Source organism: Hemicordylus capensis, chromosome 3 (assembly GCF_027244095.1).
Source record: "Hemicordylus capensis ecotype Gifberg chromosome 3, rHemCap1.1.pri, whole genome shotgun sequence".
NCBI lineage: Eukaryota > Metazoa > Chordata > Lepidosauria > Squamata > Cordylidae > Hemicordylus > Hemicordylus capensis.
The window spans coordinates 26,361,631-26,388,233 of record NC_069659.1 but is presented as its reverse complement, the minus strand read 5'-3'; the positions used below and the strand labels follow the sequence as shown (position 1 = coordinate 26,388,233).

The window sequence follows — 26,603 nt, the reverse complement described above, 5'->3', positions numbered from 1 at the left end:
GAGAGCCAATGGCAAGTGGAGGTGAGAGCAGCAGGAGCGCTGAGGGTGGAAAGAGCAGTGGGGAGGGTTACAGCATTTGCACATGGTGAGCAACAAGCTGCACTTCTTTTCCCACCATTTTGCAGAACCCAGAAATTGTGAGTCTCTCTACACTTGGTTGCCAACTGATATGTGGAATAAAACTCTCCCACACACTAAAAACAAAAATTTTAACATTTACTGGCTGGGTTCAGATATAGCACAGAACCAATGGACCTGTGGTTCTGTGCCCCCATTCTCCGTCCGCATTCAGATGTGGGTGACAAGGCCCTCTCCGCAATCAGCAAGACTGAAGAGAGGTAGAGGAACTAGCGGTGTGGGCTTCCTTTTTGACAGGACAGCCAGCACGGTCAATTGAGCCGGAATGATGCAGGAGCTTCCTTCCTCATCTCCGGTCCCATCAGGCCCAAACTGCAGTGCCAGTGTTTGAACGTAGCGCTGGCACTACAGAAATGGAGTTTGCAGCGGCAAAACTCCACTCTGAGAGAAGGTTCAGAATGGCATTTTGCAAAGGAAGCCACGGGCCACTTTCCCCCACACAAACTCCATTTCTCCAAGTTTGGACATTCAGGTTAGGAAAATGGAGGTGAAGGGAGGAGGAGCAGGAGGAGGAGGAAGAGGAGGAAATGCCAAAGAACAGCAGTATTAGTTCCCCTCACCCATGAAAGGTAACATGGTCAGGAGGCTTATAAGTGATTTTAGTGCAAGTGTCTTCCATTCTGCCTTCCATTCTGGACACATGAGTGTTTTATCCAGCTCAGAGCAAAGTACCATCCAAAGAGAATTATTCTGTATAAATCTTCTAAGTGTTAAAGCAGCTGTTCTGGGAAAACCATGACATTATGAATAGGGAATTTGGTTAGCACTCAAATCTATTATGAATAGGGAATTTGGTTAGCACTCAAATCTGTTAGATTAGACCCCCACGTTCAGCCCAAACCACACTTGAGGGACTCCCAAGCAGAACCAGGACCCTTAGGTCTTTAGATTTGCTCTCTCTCCTCCCATTCCCTGCTGAATGGGAAAGGAAGTAAAATCCATTCAATTATCCTGTTAATTTCAATCAGTTTGGGGGTATAAGAATCCCAGCTCAGAGCCAGCACTTTGAGCAATCCAACCAGAATACCCAGAGAGAAAGAATACTCCTGCGCTTTTCTCAGATGTCCTTCGGTTGCACGGGCCTCTGTCCCCGAGTAGCTTGACCAGAACACCCAGAAAGAAAGGACACTGTAGACAGTGCAGTAGTCCAGAGATTATGGCCACACAAGTCCCCATGCCAGAAGCCATTCACCTGATCGCAAAGCCCAAAGAGAGAGCATTCTGTGGATGAGCTTGACCCCACAAATCTTCCACCATCAGAGAGCTAATTCCCCATTCAAGATTTATTACAAGAGAATCAAAATATACATTCTGATTAGGGAATTGCAAAGAAAGTGGGCTGAGTCCCTGAGTCAGCAAAAGGTTCCTGAGGTTACCCAACTGCCCCCACCCACTGCCCTTCTCTCACTCACCTCCCTTATCATAGTGACTAACTTGGGAGAGCTTCTCTCATGTTCATCTCTCTGCTCGCTAAGTCTCCCCACTTCCCCTTCAAAAGGGTTCCGTCTGCTACAGACCAGTGCTGAAGCAATGCTGTTGTGAAAGCACTTAGCCTGAACTCTAAGTATTTCCTCTGTTCCCATGTTCTTCTGACCCTCCAGTTCTATTCCTGACCTCTTCTTGTTGAACCTCAGCTTTTGCTTGTTCACACTGCAGAAGGTCCCAAGTTCAATTCAGTCCCAGACATCTCCAGTTAGGGCTGGGAAAGATCCTCGTAAAACCCTGGAGAGTCACTGCCAATCAGTGTAGATCAGGGGTGCACACAGCTATGAAGCAAGGCTGGCGGCGGCCCGTGTTCAACCACTGCCATGGTCCCTGGCCCCACCAGCACGTCTGACATCAGATGCAGGGACTCAGCTAGCCACGCCCCCATGTCTGACATCAGGTGTGGGGGTGTGGTCTCCCTCCCAAATGGGGCCCTGTGGCCCTGTTTGAAAGGCAGATCGGCCCTTGCTGCTTTGGGCAGTGCAGGCCAGAGCGATTCTCCCTGTCTTTAAAGGCAATGGGAGCGATTCTCCCATTGCCGGCAGGCCAGAGCGATTCTCCCTGCCAATGCATCGCGGGCAGATCTCTCTCCCAAACGGGGCTGCCCAGCTCCGTTTGGGAGGGAGATTGGCCCCACTACGTTGTCAGCCAGGCCAGGAGCGCCTCTTCCTGCCGTTAAAGGCAGGGAGGGTCGCTCCAGCCCATGCTGCCAATGTGAGATGCAGGGGGCGTATCGGAGCCCGATTGGCAGCGGCCCGTGTTCTTTGAACCCATTTGCACAACAGTGCACAATTAAAATGCCCTGGTTGGCCAAAACCAACTGTGATGTGATGTGTGGAGGCCAAGGTCAAATTTTAGAGCATTTATTAATTTAACATTTAATATTCATTAAATTCACCACCACAGCAGCACACTACCTCGCCACCTCTCCTGCCACTGGCCTGCAGGCATTGGCTACCCACGGTGGCCACGGAGCTGGGTGGTGGGGGTGGCTTCCTTCCACTGCAGGCCAGGAAAAATGTGCCTGTGGAAAAATTTAGCTCACGGGATGAATATTGTGCAGCCCTGGTGAAGATTGACCAATGGTCTGACTCAGTATAAGGCAACTTCCTGTGTTCCTATGAGAGAAAATGGCTTGGCTGAGCAAATTATCATCCCTTCTAGGATCCTTGCAATTTTCAAATGGACTGCCCTCAGAGATCTCTGCAATGATGCAGGGAGACTCCTGAGGTGTGCAGAAGTATATCCATATGGAAATTAAAAGACATTTGTAAAAACCCCAAATGTAGCTCCAGGGCTTCATTATCATCATGTAGTACATGGAAAGGGCAAAATATGGCAGTAAATCATGGCTGGCATCCAGACTAAATTACTCAAGAGTACTACTCAAGAGTTACTCTGACTACTTAATGTCAGTAGGACATAACATAAGAAGCTGCCTTATACCGAATCAGATCATTGGTCCATCTCAGTATTCTCTATCTACACTGACTGGCAGAGGCTTCTCTAAGGTTTCTAGCAGGAGTTCTTCACAGCCCTACCTGGAGATACTGCCATGGACTGAACCTGGGACCTTCTGCATGCAAGCAGCTGCTCTCCAACTGAGCTAGGGCCCATCCCCTAAGGGGAATATCTTACAGCAGGAGAGACTACAAGACTGGTTCTCCACCACAAAGACTAGAAGGAATACATTAAGCAAAAACTCACTGTGAAGGAACGAGGCCTAAACCTCGGGTCCTAAACCTTCCATTTTGTAATTACTTTGTTCTCTATATTAAGAAGGCCGTACAGGGGGTCACAAGTTCACAACTCCTGCAAACCTGTTGTACCTAAGTTCTGTGTTGCCACTGCCTTGCTATACAGGGAGTCAAAGGATCACAGAGGTGCTCTTACCCCTGGACTTCCGGGCCAAAGACCAGGGCCTCCACAGGCCCTGGGGCCCCACCAATCTTCTTTAGTCTGTCCTGGGTGGTGTGGTCACCCGGTCGAGCACGATGATGTTTAATATGCCGGGGCAGGGGTCGGGGGCTTCAAAGGCCTTTAGGTCCTGGCTCCAAAATTACCTGGGTGCACCTCTGATCACAGCTCCTTTTCCACAGTTTCATTTTGGGGGGTGATGCAATGTACTGGGACATTTTTGGAAGGAAGGAGAAGTTTGATTTCATTGGTTATGTTCTGAAAAATGGAGGGAACTTAAGTTATGTTGGTTGGTTTATTTTAAAAGTCAAAGAATTTTGTGTATATAAGAAAGCTGCTTTCAGAAAAGTTCAGTTCAGAGTCAGAATCAGAAGAAGGCTGATTCAAGAGAGTAGAGTTGTTTTTGGTCAGTCTGGAGTATGCAGTGAAGTTCAGAAAGTTACAATACCAGAAGGAGTGTGGAGCTGAAGAATCCAAGAGAAGGGATTGCTAGCACAGATTGAGGGAATCAGTGCTGTGACTAAAAAGAGCTAAGAAATCACTGGCAGAGAATGAAATCTCTCTGGAGAGCTGAAACATTCACCAGCAAAAGAACCAGTCTGGGTTGAACCCCAGGACTGTGAAGAAGAATGGGACCTCAGGCTGCACAAGGGGCAGGCCAGGTTGTTGCAAAAGCTGAGGTAACTACAGAGGACTCAGTTGGATGCATTTTCCCAACCATTTTATTGCTGCCCTTATGCTCTTATGGTAACTCTTTGAGAGTTGTTTTGTTTTGTTTTGTTTTGTTTTGTTTTGCTGTACCAAGAAACCAAAGTGACTGTTTTAAATGATTAATTTTTTCCAGAGTAAAAATTCTTGTTGTATTTAAAGATTAGAAGCTTCTGTCTGATTTTCTCCACCCCACGCCGAAAGCCTATCCACTCTACTGGTTTTTTGTTTTACTGCAAATGTTTAAGGCTTGTTATTGCCACCTAATGGCACAGCGAGGAAATGACTTGATTAGCAAGCCAGAGATTGCCAGTTCGAATCCCCATTGCTATGTTTCCCAGACTATGGGAAACACCTTTATCGGGCAGCAGCAATATAGGAAGATGCTGGAAGGCATCATCTCAGACTGCGGGGGAGATGGCAATGGTAAACCCTTCCTGTATTCTACCAAAGAAAACCACAGGGCTCTGTGGGCGCCAGGAGTCGAAATCGACTTGATGGCACAACTTTACTTTACTTTACAGTAGAGACAGCCCAAGAAAAGAAAAATCTATTTGGTGACAGCAGTTAAGCGTACAAATCACGGGGCTGGTTTAGTCTGGTCCGTGACAAGCAACGCAGTGGGATGAGCAGATTCCTCCACACCTAGCAACGTCGTAAATGTTCTGTGGGAGTGTACATTCAGTGGATATAACAAAATTATCATACAGAATGATTACAAGGCAAAGCACATTCGAGGTGCTTAACCACATCTTTAGAGAAAGATGTTCATTATTGCTTTTATGAATTCCTGACAAATCTTATTTTTGAAAAATGCGAACAAACAATAAGTTCCGTACCAGTCTTTACTGAATGCAATCATATATGTATTTAGTCAGAATAAGAATCCAGATTCCAGCCCAAACAACAGTTTGTGAAACCACTCAAACCTTGAATGCTGTCATTTGAACACTACTAAGGACATTCCCCTACAGCAAAGAGAGTGCCTGGGAGAGAGCCTTCTTCTTCTGCATGATGCCCACCTCACATTAAGATAATCAGGAGAGGTCCATCTCCGTATACCACCAGCTCATCTGCTAGTGACTCAGGAGCACGCCTTCTCTATAGTCAACTCCTGGGCTGTGGAATGCACTCCCTATAGACATTTGTGGCATAACATCTTTACCAGCCTTTAAAAGAGCCCTTAAGCCACACTTTTTAAGCCAGGCTTTTAGTAATCTCTGAATGTTGCAAATTTTTAATTGCTGTTTAAAATGTTTAATTGCTGTAATCTTTGAATGTTTTACACTTTAATTGTTTAATAGTTGGTTTTATTCTGTTTCTATTGTGTTTAATTTGTGAACCACCTAGAGCCTTTGGAGTCACGCGGTATATAAATTAAATAAATAGAGAGGAAAGAAGGGGATTTCTCTTCATCACATCACACAGACATCGACTCACACACGTGCACACAGACACAGACACACACTTGTAGCAAGGGCTGCTGTCCAACAAATCTTACTCTCTACCTTAGACTAAGCACAGCATCTAGCTGGGCTGAGGGAGGCAGTAAGGTGAATGATGGTGGCAGCATATTTGCTTTAAACTATTAACCCACATCCTCTTATTCATGTCTGGGCCCCTGGGCATCTTGAAACAGGTTGGGGGATGCCTCTGTTGACCCAGTGGTTCCAGGGGTGGAGAAGGGCAGGTGAGGCAACCCTTCCCAGTGCCAGAGTAAAGTGACAAAGAGGTGTAGGAAGGGGGCAATTGCTAGGCACCTGCCACCATGAAAGGCATCCACCATCCCATGAGCTGGTCTGTGGGAGGAGAGCTGGTCTTGTGAATTGTTCCTTTTGCTAAGCAGGGTCTGTCCTGGTATGCATTTGATTGGGAGACTACATGTGAGCATTGTAAGATGCATCCCTTAGGGGACGGGGCTGCTTTGGGAAGAACACCTGCATGTTTACCTGCAGAAGTTCCTAGTTCCCTCCCTGGCATCTCCAGATAAGACTGAGAGAACCTCCTGCCTGCAACCTAGGAGAAGCCTTTGCCAGTCTGTGTAGACAATACTGAGCTAGATGGACCAATGGTCTGTCTTGGTATAAGGCAGTTTCTATTCCTATTCCAGCTTCTGAGCCCTCCCACCCCACCCTACCCCGCTCAATTTGAGCTAGGGACACCCCTGTTACCAATGGTTTGGTATTATACTCCAAGAATGGTTGCATGTCACTCCCTGAACAGCATAGCCTGAGAATGAGGAGCACCCACCCACAAATGGAGAAGGGTGTCATATTGTCCTTCACCTCAGGTGGCAACATGTCTTGAACCACCCCAAGGATGTGGCTCAGTAATTCACTCTAGTTCCTCTTCCTGTGCAGCAAGTTTGTTTGAGGTTAGGCAGGTGTCCCTGAGGTGTCTCCCAGCAGTTCTCCTCTTGGCAGCTTCCTTGCTAGTTTTTCTACACCCACTGCACCCTTTGGGCCCTGTCTCCCTGTCTCACAAGTCACAGTCTGGTAAAAGCCCATTTCATGACTAAGTTTCATGGAAAGGAATGGCAGAGTGACTAATGCAAATCTCACTAATTGAAATGGGACTCAATCATGACTAAAATATACTGGGTTGTTGCTTTGGACTTTTATAGGAGTGGCCCCAGAAGTAAAGTTGAATGTCTTATTTTGATACCTACCCAGTAAATACTACTACTACTACTACTACTACTACTACTACTACTACTACTACTTATATACCACTGTTCATCAAAATTCTCAAAGCGGTTTACATAGAAAAATATATAATACATAAATAAGATGTCCCCTGTCCCCAAAGGGCTCACAATCTAAAAAGAAACATAAGGTAGACACACCAGTAACACTCACTGGAGGGATGCTGTGCTGGTGTTGGATAGGGCCAGTTGTTCTCCCCCTGATAAATATAAAATAATCACCACTTTCAAAAGATGTCTCCTTGTTGAGTTATCAGGGGTTAGGGTTCTGACATATTTGTCATCATTCTGACACATTTGTCATCATTCCCAAACAAAAACATGGCCTCTATCTATTTTGCAAATTCATAGTCTTTTGCTGATATGTATGAACTTGGCTTTTACTGTGTCGACCACTTTCACATGTAGGTTCTTGCTGTGGCTGGGGATGTGCATGAACGGTTCATTCCAAACCAGTTTGCCTCAAACCAGGGCCTGTTTGGAGCTTCATTCGTGGACCAAACTGGGGTCAGGGTCTATTATTCATTCGTTCGTTCGATCGATTTCTATACCGCCCTTCCAAAATTGGCTCAGGGAAGTTTACACAGAGAAATACCAAATAAATAAGATGGCTCCCTGTCCCCAAAGGGCTCACAGTCTAAAAAGAAACATAAGATAGACACCAGCAACAGTCATTGGAGGGGTACTGCGCTGGGGGTGGAGAGGGCCAGTTACTCTCCCCCTGCTCAATAAAGAGAATCACCACGTTAAAAGGTGCCTCTTTGCCAAGTTAGCAAAATCGATCCGAACTGGGCCCGGTTCAGGTAAACTGGTTTGGGACGGTAAAGGGCAGCCTGGTGGGGGCAGCGAGAAGGCGGGGGGGAGTTGCTTACCCTGGCTGGTGCAGCTGCCAGCACTGCTGCTCACGCCCCCCCTCCAGCTTGCCAAGCAGACTCCTCTCTCCTTTACTGAGCTGCCAGCTCAGCAGCAGCTCAGTTCTGGCCTCTGCGCATGCACAGAGCTCATGAAAATGGTCATGAAAAATGTGCAGGGGCCAGAACTGAGCCTCCGCTGAGCCAGTGGCTCGGTAAAGTCGAAGGGAGTGTTCATGCTGGGCCGAGAGGGCAAGTGGCAGCGGTGGCAGCCAGACTGGTTGAGGTAAGCAGTTTTCTCACCCTCTTGCCACCTCCACCACCAAGGGAATGCCCCTTTACTTTCTCACAGTATTCCCTTTTACAAGTATATCCCCTGAACCAGTTCAACCCGATTCGGTAGCTGGACTGGACTGGACCCGGTTTGGCAGGATACAGAACTGGACCAGGTTGGTTTGAATCCATTTTGGATTTGAACTGAACTGGCTGAACCAGTTCCATGCACAGCACACCCCTAGCTGTGGCCAGTGTTTTACCAGAGGAGCTTTCGTTTTCTTGTGTTTAATGTAACATAAGTGTTCTGCAATTCTCTTTTTAAAGGTTCTAGTAGTTTACCTGATCTACCTGGTGGATTGTGTATATTTTTGTGTACTTTAGGAAGAACACAAAAAGAAAGGCACTCGGGGTTTAGAATGATAAAGAAAGTCATATTCTGCTTGTGTAATATATCTTAAAGAAATATCTTCTTACAAAAGATGAATAGAAGTACTAATGTCTTTGTAGGATCCTTAGGACATGTAGAATAAAATACAAAATCATTTAATTGACAATAGAGCTTTCATCACCTTTTCTATTTTGAATAACTTTTGCTCCACCCTCTTCCACTGCCTTAATAATTATAGTCTGATTATTGGATAACTGCTGTAAAGCTATTTTTTGTTCCCGAGTAATATTATACCAAGAAATGGCAGAAGTCTTTTCTGACATAGAATACTAGGAGGAGTAAAAGTTGAAAAGGGCCTAAAGGTGTATAAGAAACAGTATTGCATAAGAAACAGTATTGCACAGAGTTTGGTCTTTAAAAAAATCTCTAAGACATAATGAGCATATAAACCTATATAAATGTATACACATTTGTAAACGGTCATATCTAGGTGTAGATGGCTCTTTGAAAATCATGCAAGGTCCCCTTTCAGAGAATAAGATTGTGTTAGAAAGTAGTGCAGAAGCCTGCAGGAGAATAAGATACTGTACCTCTTCAAACTTGTGCAAAAGCTTCGGACATCCCATATTTTGTTGCTATACGGAAGTGGCACAACTCTACCAAAAGTGGTGGTAGTGTAGGGACATGAAGAAGCTATTGTTTATGTGACAAGGGACTAATTTGGTTATCAGGGTGAATAGCTATAGTTTATGAACTCTTTCACACCATTTTCCTCACTCAACCATAACATCAGGGTGCTTCAGGGAGGGAAATTGTTTGCCAAATGCATTCACTATATTTCATTTCAGCACTCTTAGATATGTTGTATGTGGCAAATCCCTTGCTTCTTGGAACGTGTGGGAACCTGTGTGGGGACTATTGTAGAAATAAGGAAATATATGGTGCTTTGGCATTATGTCAAACTTCTCCTTTTCTATTATTAATCTCAAACATTGTGAAGTCATTCTGTTGTGATTGCTCAGTGATGAAACTGTCTGCTTGCTAATCAGAGGATGTTGTAGTCTATGAGTCAAAGCATACAACGGCTATATAAGCAGGGAGTAGCCAGCATGAAAATAGACCAAGGGAATACCTTTGTAAGGGCAGGAAAGATAGAGTGACCGCAAGGGAGAACTTTGGTTGACGAGCGGTATATAAATATTGCAGTAGTAGTAGTAGTAGTAGCAGCAGCAGCAGCAAGAAGGATGCATCTGCCAGTTCTGTTGTCCCTGCTACTTAGCTTCACATTTCACACTTTTGCCATTCCAGTGGATCGAGGCGACAAAGATGGAGACATGGGTCTTGTTAGGGTAAGAATTCACTTTAAATTGCTGACAATTTCATATATATATATTTTTGCTGTGCTATATTTTCAATTTTTTCCTGTCCAAACATATGAATAGGACTTATGGCATTCACTGAATGATAATGGACCATTTGCCATTTCTCAGGCTAAATCTTGGCATAAATCTCTGGTGTCTTGAGGATTTCAGGGGGCAGGGGACTAGATGTGAGGATAACATAGGAGTGTCATACTCACATCCAGCTTCTTGGAAGATAAATGTGATCTTATTGGAAGAAGTGCTGGATACAAATGTAGCAAATGAGCTGTAGAAGAATACCAATGATATGCCTTTTTCAGTCATTCACTCAAATTTCATGACTTTTGGATGTATTGACTGGTGCATGTATTATGAATTGTATTGTACAGTGTGTTCCCTTTGTCATTAGGATGAACATCATTCATGTTCTATTTTGTTGTTTTGATTAGTATTTTTAATCTTATATTTGACTATTCATGATTATCAGACATGATTTGTTGACTGAAATGACAGTTTTCATACCGCCTTCCATTTTAAATGCTTTACATTGTGTTGATAGCTATTGGATCTGTTGTGTGTGGTTTCAGGACTGTACGAACCAGGCCATTAGCCTCACCACAGCTTTTAGTCCAGTTGGAAATATAGGATCTCAGACATGTAGAGGCAAATGATTCAAACAATCTTTATTATTACGGTCATAGACCAGCATAAAGTATAATGGAGGATTACTTATGGTAAAGGTGCATATGGGTAATAGAAATTAAAGTACATTAAAAATACACAAGAAGCATAAGGACATAAAAAGCGTGAAAAGGCATAAAAGTCATATAAAAGCACAAAAGGCATAAAAGGACATATTGGGGGCATAAAAAGGGAATGTAAAAAGGTTAGAAGACCAAAAAAGACAAAAATGCATACAAGTGTGAGTAATAAAACTAGATAACGGTCAGGCTATAAGGCTATAGGGGGCAATAAGAGAAGAGTCTAGGGTATTGAATGAACAAAGTGTAGAGCCCACTCTGAGTCACCAGTGGTCAGATGAAGGCTGATAGGACTCATTGCCTACCATCTGCTAGTGCATGCTGGTCTCTGCTGCACAAAAGCTGGCATCACTATATATGAGAGGAGAACTGGTCTTGTGGCAGCAAGCATGACTTGTCCCCATAGCTAAGCAGGGTCTGCCCTGGTTCCATATGAATGGGAGACTTGATGAGTGAGCACAGTAAGATATTCCCCGTAGGGGATGAAGCTGCCACTCTGGGAAGAGCAGAAGGTTTCAAGTTCCCTCCCTGGCATCTCCAAGACAGGGCTGAAAGAGATTCCTGCCTGCAACCTTGGAGAAACCATTGCCAGTCTGTGTAGATAAAACTGAGCTAGATGGACCTATCGTCCGACTCAGTATATGGCAGCTTCCTACAATCCTATGATTCTATGTGATTGATTGATTGATTGATTGATTGATTGAATGAATGCTGTCAAGTCAGTGTTGACTCTTAGTGATCACGTAGATAGATTCTCTCCAGGATGATCTGACTTCAGTTTGGCCTTTAAGGTCTCTCAGTGGTGCATTCATTGCTGTCATAATCAAGTCTATCCACCTTGCTGCTGATGGATATGTGATAGCAGGCTTAAAATCAGAAAGCAGGAGAGAGACATAGAATCAGCTCGAACGTCATTTCTGAAATCCAGCATCTTTCTTTGTTTTTCTGCCAGAAATATTTAGATGACTTCTACAGCTCTGACCCAGCTGTTATTGGCCAGTTCAAGATAGGCGGCTCTGACCCGATGACTGAAAAACTCAAGGCAATGCAGAGATTTTTTAAGCTGAAAGTGACTGGGAAGCCTGACACAGAGACCTTGGAGGTGATGACAAAGCCCAGGTGTGGCGTACCTGATTTGGGACAGTATGCCCTCACTCCTGGGAATCCTAAATGGGAGCACAGCAGTATTACATACAGGTAAAGGTTCTTCAAGGTGGATTTTTTTTTCTGGGGCTAGAGGCTCAAGGCACAGCAGGAACCTGGGAGTTTTTAAAGGCTCTAGTCCTTTCTGAATATCCATATGAGCAAATCCCATTAACGGTCATACTGCTGCAATTCTGTGCAGAATTCAGGGCTTTTCATCCTACCTCAGTGAGCAGCTGGGTACAGCTGTTGGGTAAGAGAGAGCCCAACTGCTGTGTAGCACACAATTATGAACAGCATCGTAACCCTTGTTTTTCACTGGCAGATTGTTAGCAAATGCTAGCGCAGACACAACTCCCAAATTATAGTAGCACACTTCTCCTCGCCTAATCTTGATTGTGTGACCTGCCTCATTGTTTTGCCAACTATCAAAAGTGGTAGGACAAGGAATTGTTCAGGGGACGATGGGGTGGGAGAAGAGTCAGTTTCACTGTTATATGGTACATGTGCAAGCCTTTTCCTCTAGCTAGGAGGTCTCACAGGATTGTAGCCCATCTGCCAAAAGTTACCATCTCATTCTCAGTTCAGTTTGCCTGAAGGAATGACCTTACTTATGTTTCATTTTAAAGGATAGTGAATTACACACCAGATATGCATCGTGCCGAAGTGGACAAAGCAATCCAGAAAGCATTTGAAGTGTGGAGCAATGTGTCACCCCTGACGTTCAAAAAGCTGGACACTGGCACTGCAGATATCATGATCTCTTTTGAAAGAAGAGGTAACTACACAGTGCTGCTTCTAAGTTAATCCTCTTCAGCTATTGTTTTCTAAACAATGATGAATAATGACTAAACACTTTTCTTCTTCATCATCCAGACCATGGTGACAATTCTCCTTTTGATGGTCCTGATGGGACACTAGCACATGCCTTTCAGCCAGGGCCATATATTGGTGGAGATGCTCATTTTGATGAAGATGAATTGTGGACTAGTCAAGGCGGAAGAGGTATGTCTACAAACCTCTTCCACACTGCTCTGTCTCCAGAATAAGGGCCCCCTACCTTTAAATATTTTTTTTAAGCAAATGTGTCCCTTCTGTCACAAACCTTCAGCTCAGGTACCCCAAAGAGATTGTGTGTGTCTCCACACAAATTTCAGTGTTACAGTTATGAGACAGGCTACTCCAGTCACTGGCTGACAACTACACTAAGCTACTCACAAGCCGTCTTATTAACAGCTTATGTTTTTATCTTATGGGATAAGTTTACTTATCCCATTAATTCCAAAGGGAGTACTCAGTACTAGCACCCCCTATTGGAAACCTCTGCTCTAGAACACTGCAAGGCCTGGGAGGCAATGACGGCCACCATTGACCATAAGTATGGCTCCGTAATTGTTTATTAGGCCTGTGGGGGAAAAATTGGCAGGAACCAAATATTGTGCCTGCTCCCTTGGCACCCTGTAGAGGTGACCCTACCCACTATGCAATGCTGCACTTCCCCCAGCTCTGGTGGGGCTCCTTTAAGGGAAACAGAGCCCTCTCGAGCCCCAACCTAACACTGAGATATGTCCCCAGTGCTTTTCCTTGTAGAGCTCTATGGGGAAAGCACTGGGAAAGATTACAATTCCTAGCAGTCCATGAACACCTTCTAAGATTGCTCTGTAACTTGAGAGAGCTACAAGTTTCTCTTAAAGGGCCCATCCCCTGGTGCTGGGGGGAAAGCAGCACTTACAGAGGTCAGCACAATGGGACATTTTCACACTTAAGGGTTGCCTTTCTTTCTTTCTTTCTTTCTTTCTTTCTTTCTTTCTTTCTTTCTTTCTTTCTTTCTTTTTCTTTCTGCAAAGTGCCCCCGAATGAAATTTCAGAGAATTTCCTCAGGTGGTTTCTTCACAAAATTGCTCCATCACATAAAACACCCCTGTAAATAGAGAACAAGCATGGTGAACAAGCATAGAGAACAAGCGTGGTGTAGTGGTTAGAGTGCTGAACTAGGGACGGAGAGACCCGAGTTCAACTCCCCATTCAGCCATGAAACTAGCTGGGTGACTCTGGGCCAGGCACTTCACTCTCAGCCTAACCTACTTCACAGGGTTGTTGTGAGGAGAAACTTATGTAGTACACCGCTTTGGGCTCCTTGGAGGAAGAGCGGGATATAAAATGTATATGATGATGATAATCATCATCATCAGAGAGAAAGGATCTCATCCAACTCTTTCCCTGGTTTCCTGTTTATCTACGTGCAGCGTCTAAATCCCATGGAAAGCAATGGAAATAGGATGTGGATGAAACTATTTTAATCCCCATCCATTTCAATGGGGTTTAGTCATGACTAAATTTGGCTAAAATGTTGCCTGGTTCTAGTGCACAATATATAAAATTTTGGACCTTGGAGGTTTTCTGGTCAGTGCAGGAAACTGCTACAGCATCTCTGCTAGATGGCCATCCAGCCTCAGTCTGAAAGCCTCCAATAAAGGAGAGCTCACAACTGCATGAGGCAGGCTGTTCCACTGTTGAACAGCTCAAATCAAATCTCTTTATTTCGGTCAGCGACCAGCATGAGTTGAACAGCAATTACAATTAGGAAATTCCTCCTAAAGTCAAATTCCAACCTGCTTTTTTACCATTTCAACCCATTGGTTTTAAGTCCTGCCTTCAGAAGCAAAGAGAACGAGTCCACCCCTCCTCCTGTGTGACAGCCTACATGGCAGCTATGAATATGGGCTTTGCCTCTGAGCTGTGGCCAGTAGTGATAGATTAAAGGAACACGTTTTATTTAGATACCTACTTTCTGTATCCCAATGCATTTCTCACTGTTTTCCCTAATTAAAACATGGTCTCCTTATCTACTTTTTCAGGTCGCAACCTGTTCCTTGTAGCTGCCCATGAGTTAGGCCATTCTCTTGGTCTCTCTCACTCTACTGACTCTGGGGCGCTGATGTACCCCACTTACTCTTACACCGAACCCAGTGCCTTTAAACTTCCTCAAGATGATATTAACGGCATTCAAGCCATCTATGGTAAGTCACTGTAGATGGCAATGTGCTAGATGGATCAATGTTCTAAACTGGTACAAGGCAGCATCCTATGTGACAATTTGGGGAAATCGGGTCATAGTTCAGTGACAAAGCGTCTGCTTTGCACACATAACATCCCATGTTGAATCCTTGGCATCTGCAGGTAGGGTTGGGAAAGAGTCTGCCTGAAACCTTGGAGAGCCATTGCCAGTTAGTGTAAACAATACTGAGCTAGATGGACCCATGGTCTGATTCAGTATAAGGCAACTTCCTTTGGTCTGATGTCACATCATTATAAAAATGGAATTCCCATATTTAGGATTCTTTGTAGTGTCCAATTCCCATAACAGGCATGTTTTTCTGTTGCTTCTATTTAGGAAAGCCAGATGTGGCAGTACAACCAACTGGACCCACAACACCACAAGCTTGTGACCCTAAGACTACTTTTGATGCTGTCACCACCTTTCGTGGAGAAATAATGATCTTTAAGGGCAGGTAAAGTCACTTTCTTAAAACAGGAATGTAATGTGTATAGGATTCCCCCCCCCCCACACACATGTCTCTAAACAATACCTGAGTTGCTCTGATCTGGAACCCCAGCTATGCTGTAATGTGCTCCCAGGTCCCCTATGAGCATGGACTTCCCCATTATTTTCAATGGAGGTGTCAGCTCTGGATAAGCCAAGGAATAAATACGGAGATAAATCAGCTGGTTCTGTTAAAATGAATGGGAAGCCCTTGGGGACAGCAGAGCTTTATGCATATGCGGAAATATCTAATACAGGCTGCTGAATCAGGGCGGGGGCTGAGTTCAGTACAGAAGCAGGGTCTACTGTACCTAAGCACTCCCCAACACAAGTGTTTAGCATCAAGGGTTGCACAGGAAGAGAGGAAGTTGCTTTCTACCAAGTTAGACCATTGGTCCATCTAGCTCAGTATTGTTTATACTTGGCAGCACTAGTTTTCCAAAGTTTTGGAGAAAAGTCTTTCCTAGCCCTACCCGGAGATGCCAGGGGTTGAACCTGTGACTTGCTGCATGCAAAGCAGATGCTCTACCACTGAGCGATGGCTCCATCCCTAATGTGGCTTAATACCTGCCCACATTTTCTGTTATTTGAGGCACACACCCACATACACACACACACCAGCCACAGAAAACAAAACCCAAAGACAATAGGTTAAGCCACCCTTTCTTGGTTCGCCAGTGTATATTGTTGTAACCCACAAGAAATACAGCATAAGTGGCAGCATTCACAGCCACCAACTGTTGCACATCTACTCTTCACAAAAGAAGCCACAGAGCCCTAGCAGTACACCAGAGTGCACATCACCTCATACAGTATGTACCATAAAACACACCCATACCACACAGCAAACCTACTTCATCTAATCCCAGCACAAAAAACAGAGAGCAGCAATGCACCAGTCATGAATCCTGATCGATCTTTCCACTTGAGGGTTTTTGTTCCACTATGTCTCAAACACCCATTTAAACACTGGGCCCCAATTTTGAAGATGGTGCATGACATTCCCGTCACAAATGGCTTCCTTTCATGAAGATGGGGCCATAGTGCAGTGGCCGAACATCTGATCTCCATGCAGCAAGTCCCATGTTCAATCCCTGGCATCTGCAGGCAGTGCAGGAAAGACTCCAGCCTGAAACCTTGGGAAGTCACTGCCAGTCAATATAGATAGTACTTGGTATGAAGTACTAATGGTCTGACTCAGGTTTTCTTAACCTTGGGCCCCCAGATGTTGTTGGACTACAAGTTGTAGTCCAACAACATCTGGGGGCCCAAGGTTATGAAAACCTGGTCTGACTCATTCAAAGGCAGCTTCCTATGTTCCTCACTTAAGGAAAGGGGTAATAGCTCAGTGGTAGAGGATCAGCTTTGCATGCAGAAGTTCCCAAGAATCTCTGGATATCTCTGGTAACTGGTATCTCTGGATAGGGCTGAGAAAGAGTCCTGCCTGAAACCTTGGAGAGCCACTGTTTGTCAGTGTAGACAGTAATGAGCAAGATGGACCAATGGCCTGATTCAGTATAAGAAGATAAATAAAGCATACTGGGATCTGTGAGATCAAAGCAACAAAAAAACCCATTAAGAGTAGCTTGGTACCGAACAAGAACTTGGTTCTTTGAGTGAATATTCCAAAAGTGGTAGAGGTAGCTGTAAAGATAAAGGTTTGGACTGTGGAGAATACAGATGAGTGGTCCTTTGTAAAGACCAGTTTCCACTTGAGAAAGATCTACATTGAAACGGAGGTCACCAGGTCACCGTGTGGACTCATTTGTTTATGTATTACATCAGTCTCCACACCAGGCCTGCCCAACTTAGCCCCTGCAGCTGTTTTTGGACCACAATTCTCATAATCCCTAGCCACAGTGGTCAATAGCCAGGGATTATGGGAGTTCTAGGCCAACATCTGCAGGAGGGCCGAAGGTGAGCAGCCCTGCTCCACACTATGGACTTCATCATTCCTCTTATGCTATAAATTGGTTTCATTGATATCATTTCCAATCGTTAGTTTTGTCTTGTCTTAGATTGTATATATTTTCAATTATAGATTTCCTGGGTTAAGTTGTTGCTTGCTTTTCATCACATCATGGTTACTGATTCAGTCTAAGCAAGCTTCCGATAATCTTTTATTTTTCTCTATTTAGAAAAAAAAAAATCAAATATAGTCAAAAATAACAAGCAACACAAAAGACATACTGAGGCAGTTCACATGACCATAATTAGGGTAGGAGAAGCCTCCCACCCTAGTTCAGGGCCTGTGCTGGCTCCCATTTTGTGTTCACGTTGAGAGGCACTGGCAGTGATTGTGTGCTAAACTGGGTTGGAGGGCTTTCCCTCTTACATCTTAGATTCTGAGACATATTTGATTCGGGTAAATACAGTAAATGAGTCTCTGGCGGCCCTGCTTTCTTTTTCAGAAAGACACAAGGAGTAGAGTAAAGAACAAGCTGTCACCCAGACAACACCCCCCTTCAGGGGCCCAGGGACATTTGCCCCCAGTTTTGTTCACTTGTAGGTACACTCCTGGCACCTTCCCAACCACCCACTCACCTCCTGAATAACCAAATTGTTCTTTAAATTCCTCAACTCCACAAAAGAGCTTAGCAACGAGGCACAAGAACTGTCCTTGTGGGACACAGATATGATACATTTCCAGAGTAGAAGAGGGATAGTGCCAAACATCTGGATCATATCAAAAACATGTAATTCTCTCTTCAACACACATGCAGAATAATCACGGTGGTGGTTTCCCCTTGCCACTTAGCATGTTACAAGTGGTTGTCTGAATGCATTCACTCTACCGTGAGGTAAATTGCTTGTCTATTACAAACTCCTTGTAATATGCAACTTTTGCTTTTTAATTAGGCATTTCTGGCGCAAACTTCCTCAGCTGCCAGATGTGGAGCTCTATTTCATCTCCTCCTTCTGGCCAAGGCTGCCGACAACTGGAATAGATGCCGCTTATGAAAATTTTGAAAAAGACCTGCTTGTTATTTTTAAAGGTGACCACTGTTATTTGCAACTTGTGAAAAATGAAGCTTGCTTCCTTGTAAAATCACTGGGATTCATTTATGTTGCAGAGTAAGCTGCTGATGAAATTTGGCCCATATTCTTAATCCAGTTATGCAGATCACATTTTAAAGCCACATATAAATATGATCTGTTTCTCTGTGGCAGCCAATCACTTTGTATTAAAAATACCTCTCCATGTTCAACTGATTTGCACCTTCAGGGTGCCTTCTGAAAGGCCATGGCATTTCAGCCCTATGGATATTTACCCAGAAGTACATCACATTAGAACATAGGAAGCTGCCAAATACTGAGTCAGACCATTGGTCTATCTAGCTCAGTATTGTCTTCACAGACTGGCAGCGGCTTCTCCAAGGTTGCAGGCAGGAATCTCTCTCAGCCCTATCTTGGAGAAGCCAGGGAGGGAACTTGAAACCTTCTGCTCTTCCCACTGCTCTTCCCTTCATCACACTGAGTTCAATAACATTTGCTGTCAAGTAAATGTGGACAGGACTGCAGCCTTGGCTAAACAAAACGTGCCATGCAATTTGGAATTCAAACTCTAAGGCAGAGTGGCCAAGCTGAGGCTCTTCAGCTGTTGGACTACACCTTCCATCATGCCCGGCCACAATAAATTGCAACTGGGGATTATGGAATTAATCATATCCATATATGTAATCCGACAACTGAAGAACCTCAGCCTGGCCACCCTCGATCTAAGGTCTCCCAGTCCTACTCGCTAGCAAACATCAGCCAAAGCTTCCTGGCCCCTCCATGACATCACAGCAATTAAACCAATGACAGTTAGAATGGCCATGAGTGACACAGGCCCACCACAGCCATCTGCTGCTGAAATAAAAGCACAATTTTTTGAAGAAGCCACCAAATACCAGTTGGGTAGGTAGCATTAGGAGGGTGTTCAGTTGTATTTACTTATGAAAATATTTATTCTGCCTCTTAGTCAAAGACTCCCAAGTTGGCTAATGTTCATAAAAAAAATTTTTTAATTAAATTAACTTTAATTCAACTTTATGTGCAGGGAACAAATATTGGGCTCTAAGTGGAGATGAAATCTTGTCCGGATATCCTAGGAGCATTGACCATCTGGGCTTCCCCATAACTGTGAAGAAAATTGATGCAGCATTTAGTGATCGAGAATCTGGGAAGACATATTTCTTCGTAGGTGGCAAGTACTGGAGGTAAGGCTGAATGTTCTGTGATCTCAGTGGTTTGTCCTTAGGAAATTAGTATTACAAAATTAGGAGAAAGCAGTTGAGTTTTCTCCCATAGATATCTATTAGAGGTTGCTTCAAAAGGTTGTGGTTATTTCCACATGGCCTGGTCAAACTGATCTGTGCTGTAACCTGATGGGTTAAAAACCAGTGCTAGACATCTGGATTAATGAAGTGCATGTGCTTCCACCTGCAGGCATGCAGTGGGATTCTCGTGCAATTCCCCCAGTCCAGTGTGGAAGTGCACTAAGAGCTTTGTGCATTGCCCATGCTCTGGAAGCTTTCAGTAAGAACGGAAACAAGTTGCTGACTTTCAGTTATGTGTTTCTGCTCTGAGAGCTTCCAGAGTGTGGGCAGTGGTCTCAAGCCTTAGCTCTTTTTCACAACTGTGCACGTGTTAGGGGATGAGGGGGATTCTGCAAGGACTTCCACCACATGCCCACAGGGGCTCATAGCATGCACATGTTATTATTTATTTATTTATTTATCATATTCATATACTGCCTGAGATGTGTATCCCTAGGCATTAGGATGTCAACTGGTGAACCTTTTTACCCAAAGTCTCTATATTATCTGTGTGCCATTCCTAATGGCAGCAACTGATTGGCAGGTCCCAAGCATGATTGGTGGTGCTCAGAGATCCTTACGGGCCAGGTCCATATTTATTTATCATATTCATATACTGCCTGAGATGTGTATCCCTAGGCATTAGGATGTCAACTGGTGAACCTTTTTACCCAAAGTTTCTATATTATCTGCGTGCCATTCCTAATGGCAGCAACTGATTGGCAGGTCCCAAGCATGATTGGTGGTGCTCAGAGATCCTTATGGGTCAGGTCCATTAACATCAGGTTTGCTTATGCAAACTTAATTCCTTGTCTCTTTATGAGACAAAGTGTCCATATGTTGTCACTTGGGGTTTCTAAGAGAGCAATTGTACAGGGAACTTACTGCCTGAGAAAGGTGTGCCATCCTAGACAGCGTGCTCTCTCAAGAACTTCACATCCAGGAGTTCCTGCTGGCATTTCCTGCACACCAGAGGCGTAACTATAGGGGGGGCAGGGGGGGCACGTGCCCCGGGCGCCATCTTTTCTGGTCACGTGGGGGGCGCCGCCATGACCAAATTTTTTAAAAAAAATTTTGTTAATACAAATGTTTCCTGCTCAGTGCAGCAGCGCTGCAGCAGTCAAGGGAGCACGTCGGTGCCCTCTTCCCCACGAGCGGTCCCTTCCGCGCCGCCTGCACCCCCCCCATTGTTTTGCTGGTGCCTGGCGGCCAGTCAGTGGCCTGGCTTGGCGGCGGCAGGCGCTTGTGAGGAAAAACCTAAGTATAATGTAGTATGTTGGGGGGGGGGCGCCATTTCAGTGCTTGCCCCGGGCGCCGTTTTCCCTAGTTACGCCTCTGCTGCACACAGGCAGAGGAAACTAACAGGGTATGGCAGCTGGCTAGCTGGCAGCAGGAGGGAGGGATAAGCACCATAATACCGTATAATCGGCAACATTGAGATGCTCTGAAAAGTAGTGGGAGCAAGTGCTGCTGATAGGATTTAGAGCCAGACTCCAAAACGTATAGGAGTAAATGAAATATGCCTGTGGTCTCCAGAGTGCATAGAAGAATGGACACTAGATCCTGGGGAAGGGATTAGTGTCTAAAGGGCATTTGTCACTCCACTCGGGGATATTTGATATACATATGTGCTATATTGTAGTGGGGGAAGGTTGTGTTACAAGTTTGTATCAGATCAAAGTGAATCATGCTTGGGCACTGTTGATTGGAGTCCACTCTGGATCTTAAATGAAGTCCATGGCAGATGTAACTGGTTACTGATCTGATAGTTAAATGCCTAGTTTTATCTTTATGTATTTATAATAATAAACTTTATTTGTTAGCCGCCCCATAACAAATTGTTCTCTGGGTGGCTCACAACACGGCATTAAAATATCGAGTAAAAACACAAAACACATGAAATCACAACACATTAAAAAATACAAAATACAGTACAAACCAATTTCACACACACAGAGAGAGTTATTTATTTAACTGTCAACATCTTGCTTTATTATTGAATTATTTTAATTTCTTATTCTGTTATGACTCTGATTTCAACAATCAGATGTGTGATGGCATACATGAGATGTTAAATTAGTTTCATTTTCCTTGAATTATGGGTAATTTTGTTAAGGGCTGTTTTTATTAATGACATGTGCAAGTTACAGTATGGTTCTCTTTGTTCAGATATGATGAAGTCAGGCAATCCATGGAAAAGGGCTACCCCAAAAGAGTTGCCCTCGACTTTAAAGGTGTTGGCCCCAAAATTGATGCTGCTTTACACAACGATGGTAAGTAAAGAGAAGGTCGGATAGAAATTTTTTAAATAGATAAAGCCACATGGAACCAATTCTCAGTTATTGTGATAGACATGGTTGCTGACTGTATCCATATTCAGACCATATGCTGTATGTGTATTCAGACATCTGTACCCATGTACATGTTTGTGTGTGAATAACATGTGAATATGCATTCACTTTTAAAGTGAACCTGAATTCAGGTCTCTCAAATGCATGGGTACACAGAATTGTACGGCTGTATATGCATTGAATGTAATATACAAATAACTATATATGCATTCAGATCTGTACATGCTCCTGCTACTGTACAGATCAGAACACAGATTGTATGTGCATTGAACATAACCCGTGAATCTTGACTACAGTGAAATAGTCTTGAATCCAAGACTACAGAGTGTCTTGGAGCCTGTCAGGCCCTTTAGATGTCAGGCGTGAAAGGGAGATGTGCTTCCACAGCCATTCAAAAATGATATGGAGCACATGTACAAGAGAACAGTGGAAGCTGCTGGGCCTATAACAATCGCTGGAAGAGACAGGAGAAGAAGCAGTGCCAATTATAGAAGCTTCAGGCCCGACATAGCTTGTAAAGTCTAACTGAAAACAGGGTTTTAGTGTTTCTGGCAACAGGAGGAGCAGATGAGAGAGGACTAGGCTCTTGTAACCTTCAGTATGATTTGCTGCCCCGGTCAACATTACTTCCTCTGCTTTACTCTTTATGTCCTCTGTCACAAACACACCCTAAGATAGGACTACCCTAAGGTCAGCAGCTGACATTCTGACTAAATTCTCAATAGTACTACTCAGGGAGTCATCTAAAATACAGCACTTTACTCAGACCCCCTCTAATAAATGTGTTTGTTTGTTTATCAATCAGATTTGTACACCACCCCAAACTTTCATCTCTGGGCGGTTAACAACAACATAAAAACAAGTTAGAAACATACACAAAAACTTAAAACAATTTAAATTTAAAATCAAACACAGATTAAAACCTAAAAAATTAAAAAGCTGAAAAAGCTTGGGTGAAGAGGTGGGTTTTCAAATGCTTTTTTAAAATTGTCAGAGATGGGGAGGATCATATTTCAGTAGGGAGAACATTCCACAACATCGTGGCAGCAACCGAGAAGGCACGCCCCCATGTGGCCACCAGCCGAGCTGGCAACAACTGGAGACGGACCTCTCCAGACAACCTCAGTGGGCAGTGGGGCTCATAATGAAAAAGATGTTCTCTTAAATACCCACTACATTAAATACTGACTACATTAATACATGTAGTCAGGATGTTAGCCAGCCTGTTTATACAATCTTACCTTAACTTCAGAGCAGTACCAGAGAGGTAACTTGCATCCTTGTGCATGCTTTTTGCACATGCCTCCCAAATCTTCCTGGCAACCAGATTCCACATCTGCCTAGCAGAAACTTTGCTTTGTGTTCTAAGTACAGTTTATTTCAAGGGAGATACTTCCCACTTGGTTTCATTTACTCATTTCTGTTTCTGTTTCTAGGCTACGTCTATTTCTTCCAAGGAACAAAGATGGTCCAGTTTGATCTTAACAGTAAACGTGTCGTGTCGAAGAGCCAAAAGAGTAACAGCCTGCTGAACTGTTGAAACATCTAATTAGTATTCCAGAATCCTTATTTACTACTACTATGAATATTTATATGCCACTTTTCAACAGAAGTTCCCGAAGCAGTTTACACAGAGAAATAAAATTAAATATAAATTGGCTCCCTGTCCTCAAAGGGCTCACAGTCTAAAAAGAAACATAAGATAGACACCAGCAACAGCCACTGGAGAGATGCTATGCTGGGGTTGGATAGGGCCATCTCCAGCACATTTATAAGTTTGCTTTATATACAGCAGATTTTATCATCAAGTTTTATTGGCCATTCAGCAATGCCACATGATATTGTTTTATCACCCAAATGTAAAGGTGAATAACTCCAAAGTACTCTAACATATTTATGTAATATATTAGGTTATAACATGTTCGATTCTGCCTCTTTCATAAATAAATTATTATGGGTGACATAGGATCATGTGTTGCTTTCATTATTATTTGCCACCAGTGCTACACACTCAAGATGTATCTTTTAATTTTGGATTAGTCAATCCAGACTAACTGCTGTTTTAGTTTCCATAATAACAACCACTTCGTTCAACTTATAAGCAAGCATTGAAGAAGAGTAAGAAATTCACTTTTGCTACTCTTATAATGTCACCTTAAGTGGTGCAGTGGGGAAATGCTTGACTAACAAGCAGAAAGTTGCCGGTTCGAATCCCCGCTGGTACTATATCGGGCAGCAGCGAAATAGGAAGATGCTGAAAGGCATCATCTCATACTTTGTGGGAGGAGGCAATGGTAAACCCCTCCTGTATTCTACCAAAGAAAACCATAGGGCTCTGTGGGTGGCAGGAGTCGAAAGCGACTTGACGGCACACTTTACCTTTATTTTACTCTTATAATGGTTCACACATTTATGGACATCACATCACTTGATAATGATATTCTGCATAACCTGAATGTTTTAACTGACTCCAATGAAAAGCACTGACTGACATCCGGACTAAATTACTCATGAGTAGTCCCATTTAAAATTGATGGAGAAAGTTAATCATGACTAATTTCTATGGGACTATTGACAAATAATTTAGTTTGGATGTCAGCCATTAAGTATTTAGTGTGGTACAATGACATGGAAGTGTCATCTGTGGTTAATTTGGATGAAACTCATTCCATTATGCTTTTAGTTCAATTAATTTGAACTAAATGATCCCAGTCATGCAAAACAAAAGTAGCCTACAGTGAGGGCTATAGGAGGAAGAGAGTATCACAGAATGTACAAGAATGAGGAATGATAGAAAAGCACTGGTACGACAAGTATCATAGCAGTCTATGGATGGGAGCATTTAGTTATTCCAGAACAGACTTCAGTGAAGCTTCACTTCACTATCAGAGAAGTACAGATGTACACATAAGACACTTATAGTTCATGAGAGAGCTGTAGGATAGCTCAACCTTCAGAGCGTTGCTTGTTCTGTTCTAATCCTTCTTCTGATTAGCTCCAGCAAAGATCTTGCAAGATGTGGCAATCCCATATTGCAGTGATCTTCACTATTTTTCGAGTGGGGGCCACTTTGGCAAAGCACCTTCAGTGTGATCTTCATTTCTCACTGAGCTGAGCTCCACACAACATTATGGTTTTCTCAGTGCTGGAAAGGCCCCTTTTAAAAAAAGATCTAGGAGGAAATCACTCTCTCCATGCCTTCCAAGATAGTGCAGGGGCTCAAGAGGGCTCTGTTCCCCTTAAAGGAGCCGTCCCCCCACACCAGCCCTGGGCAAAGTGCAGCACTGCATGTCCACATAATGCCATGGGATTGTGCAGAGTATTTATCTTTGGCTGAAGTTTCATACAGGCCCAATAAACAGTTAGTCAGGAAGCACTTAGGGTTGACGGGGGCTGCCCCTGGCCCCTAGGCCTTACAATGAAGAACACTGCCATATTGATTCAGGGAAACCAGTTTGCATAAACTTCCTCAAGCATGACCTACCACCTAGCCTTAGTTTGTTTCCCTCTCATGGTAATGGACTTGCAATCCAGGTTAGATCAGAACTAAGAGCAGTTTTATGACTGGCTTAATGGATCTTCCACATTCTCATAGTTGTTCTAATTAATATACCAGTTTTCAACCACTATAAAACATCTGAGTAAAATAATGCACCTACTTTTAATAGATTTTAAAAACACTGAGACATTGGAGGGAAATGTTCTTTAAAAAAAACATTCTCCACCCAAGCAGCTCTCTCACTGGTGGGGGAAGAAAGGATGGGGGATAAGGTGTGGTTTTCCTCAAAGTACAAAGTGGTAGTGTACAGCATCCTGTACCATATGGAATACTTCTTGATATCCCCAGAGGACACCACTACCCTGTTCTCATGTATAAATAAATACACTATTAATGGAGACTTGTGTCAAGATATCTGGTTCACCCAATGCATATCTTCAGAGCCTAATACTAGCTCTGAAATTTGGAAAACCAAAGTACCCCCATCTTCATTTTGAACTGGAGCCTCTGTGGCTTATATTCATATCAAAGCATTTCAGTGAAACCACCAGCAACTCTTTTCCCACATTACTTTTCTAACTCCCACTATATTAATCAGATATTAATTGAAGAGTAGAAGCTTTTAGAAAGCCACCTTGATCATTAGAGGTCAGTCTGCAGCTACAGCCTGGCCAGTATATCAACTACAGAACTCAGAAGTGGCGAGTCTCTCTCTACTTGTTTGCTTGCTGACTTTGGGAATAAAACTCACACAGACTGAAGGAAAATGTGTAACATTTATTGAGGCAGAATACAGAAACAAACCAGACTTCAGCATCAAACAACCATGACAGACAGGCAGCATGGCTCAACCAAAATGGTAGACCCTTGTGACAAACAAAATGCTAAAGTAGCATGGGCCAGCCAAGATGGTAGACTCTACTTTTTCATAAAGGTACACTTTTAATAAACCCATCTGTTGTATTCTGTCTAGAAGTCTTTTATGTTTTGTGATTTTAGAAGTTTGTCCCAATGGGGATCTTGTAGAGAGTGTGTGTGTGTATGGAGGGTGGGTGGTGGAATCTGAAAGAAAAGGGAGGGAAAGGAGGAGGAGAAAAATGGACTTGTTTCTAAATAAATCTTAATTTAACCAAGTTAAGACTACTTCATGTTTATAAGGGAAGCATCTATAAAATA

At 43.6% G+C, this 26,603-nt stretch overlaps 1 protein-coding gene across 1 annotated transcript; it reads left to right on the top strand.

Annotated features, from left to right (window-relative positions):
* The first annotated feature begins 9,619 nt into the window (after positions 1-9,619).
* Positions 9,620-23,854, top strand: LOC128350400 (interstitial collagenase-like). Its single transcript, XM_053308661.1, has 10 exons — positions 9,620-9,816; positions 11,542-11,786; positions 12,362-12,510; positions 12,609-12,737; positions 14,591-14,752; positions 15,127-15,244; positions 18,136-18,272; positions 19,319-19,478; positions 21,747-21,850; positions 23,365-23,854. The coding sequence occupies exons 1-10, from the start codon at positions 9,712-9,714 to the stop codon at positions 23,466-23,468; spliced, it is 1,413 nt and encodes a 470-aa protein (XP_053164636.1). The 5' UTR covers positions 9,620-9,711; the 3' UTR covers positions 23,469-23,854.
* The last annotated feature ends 2,749 nt before the right edge of the window (positions 23,855-26,603 follow it).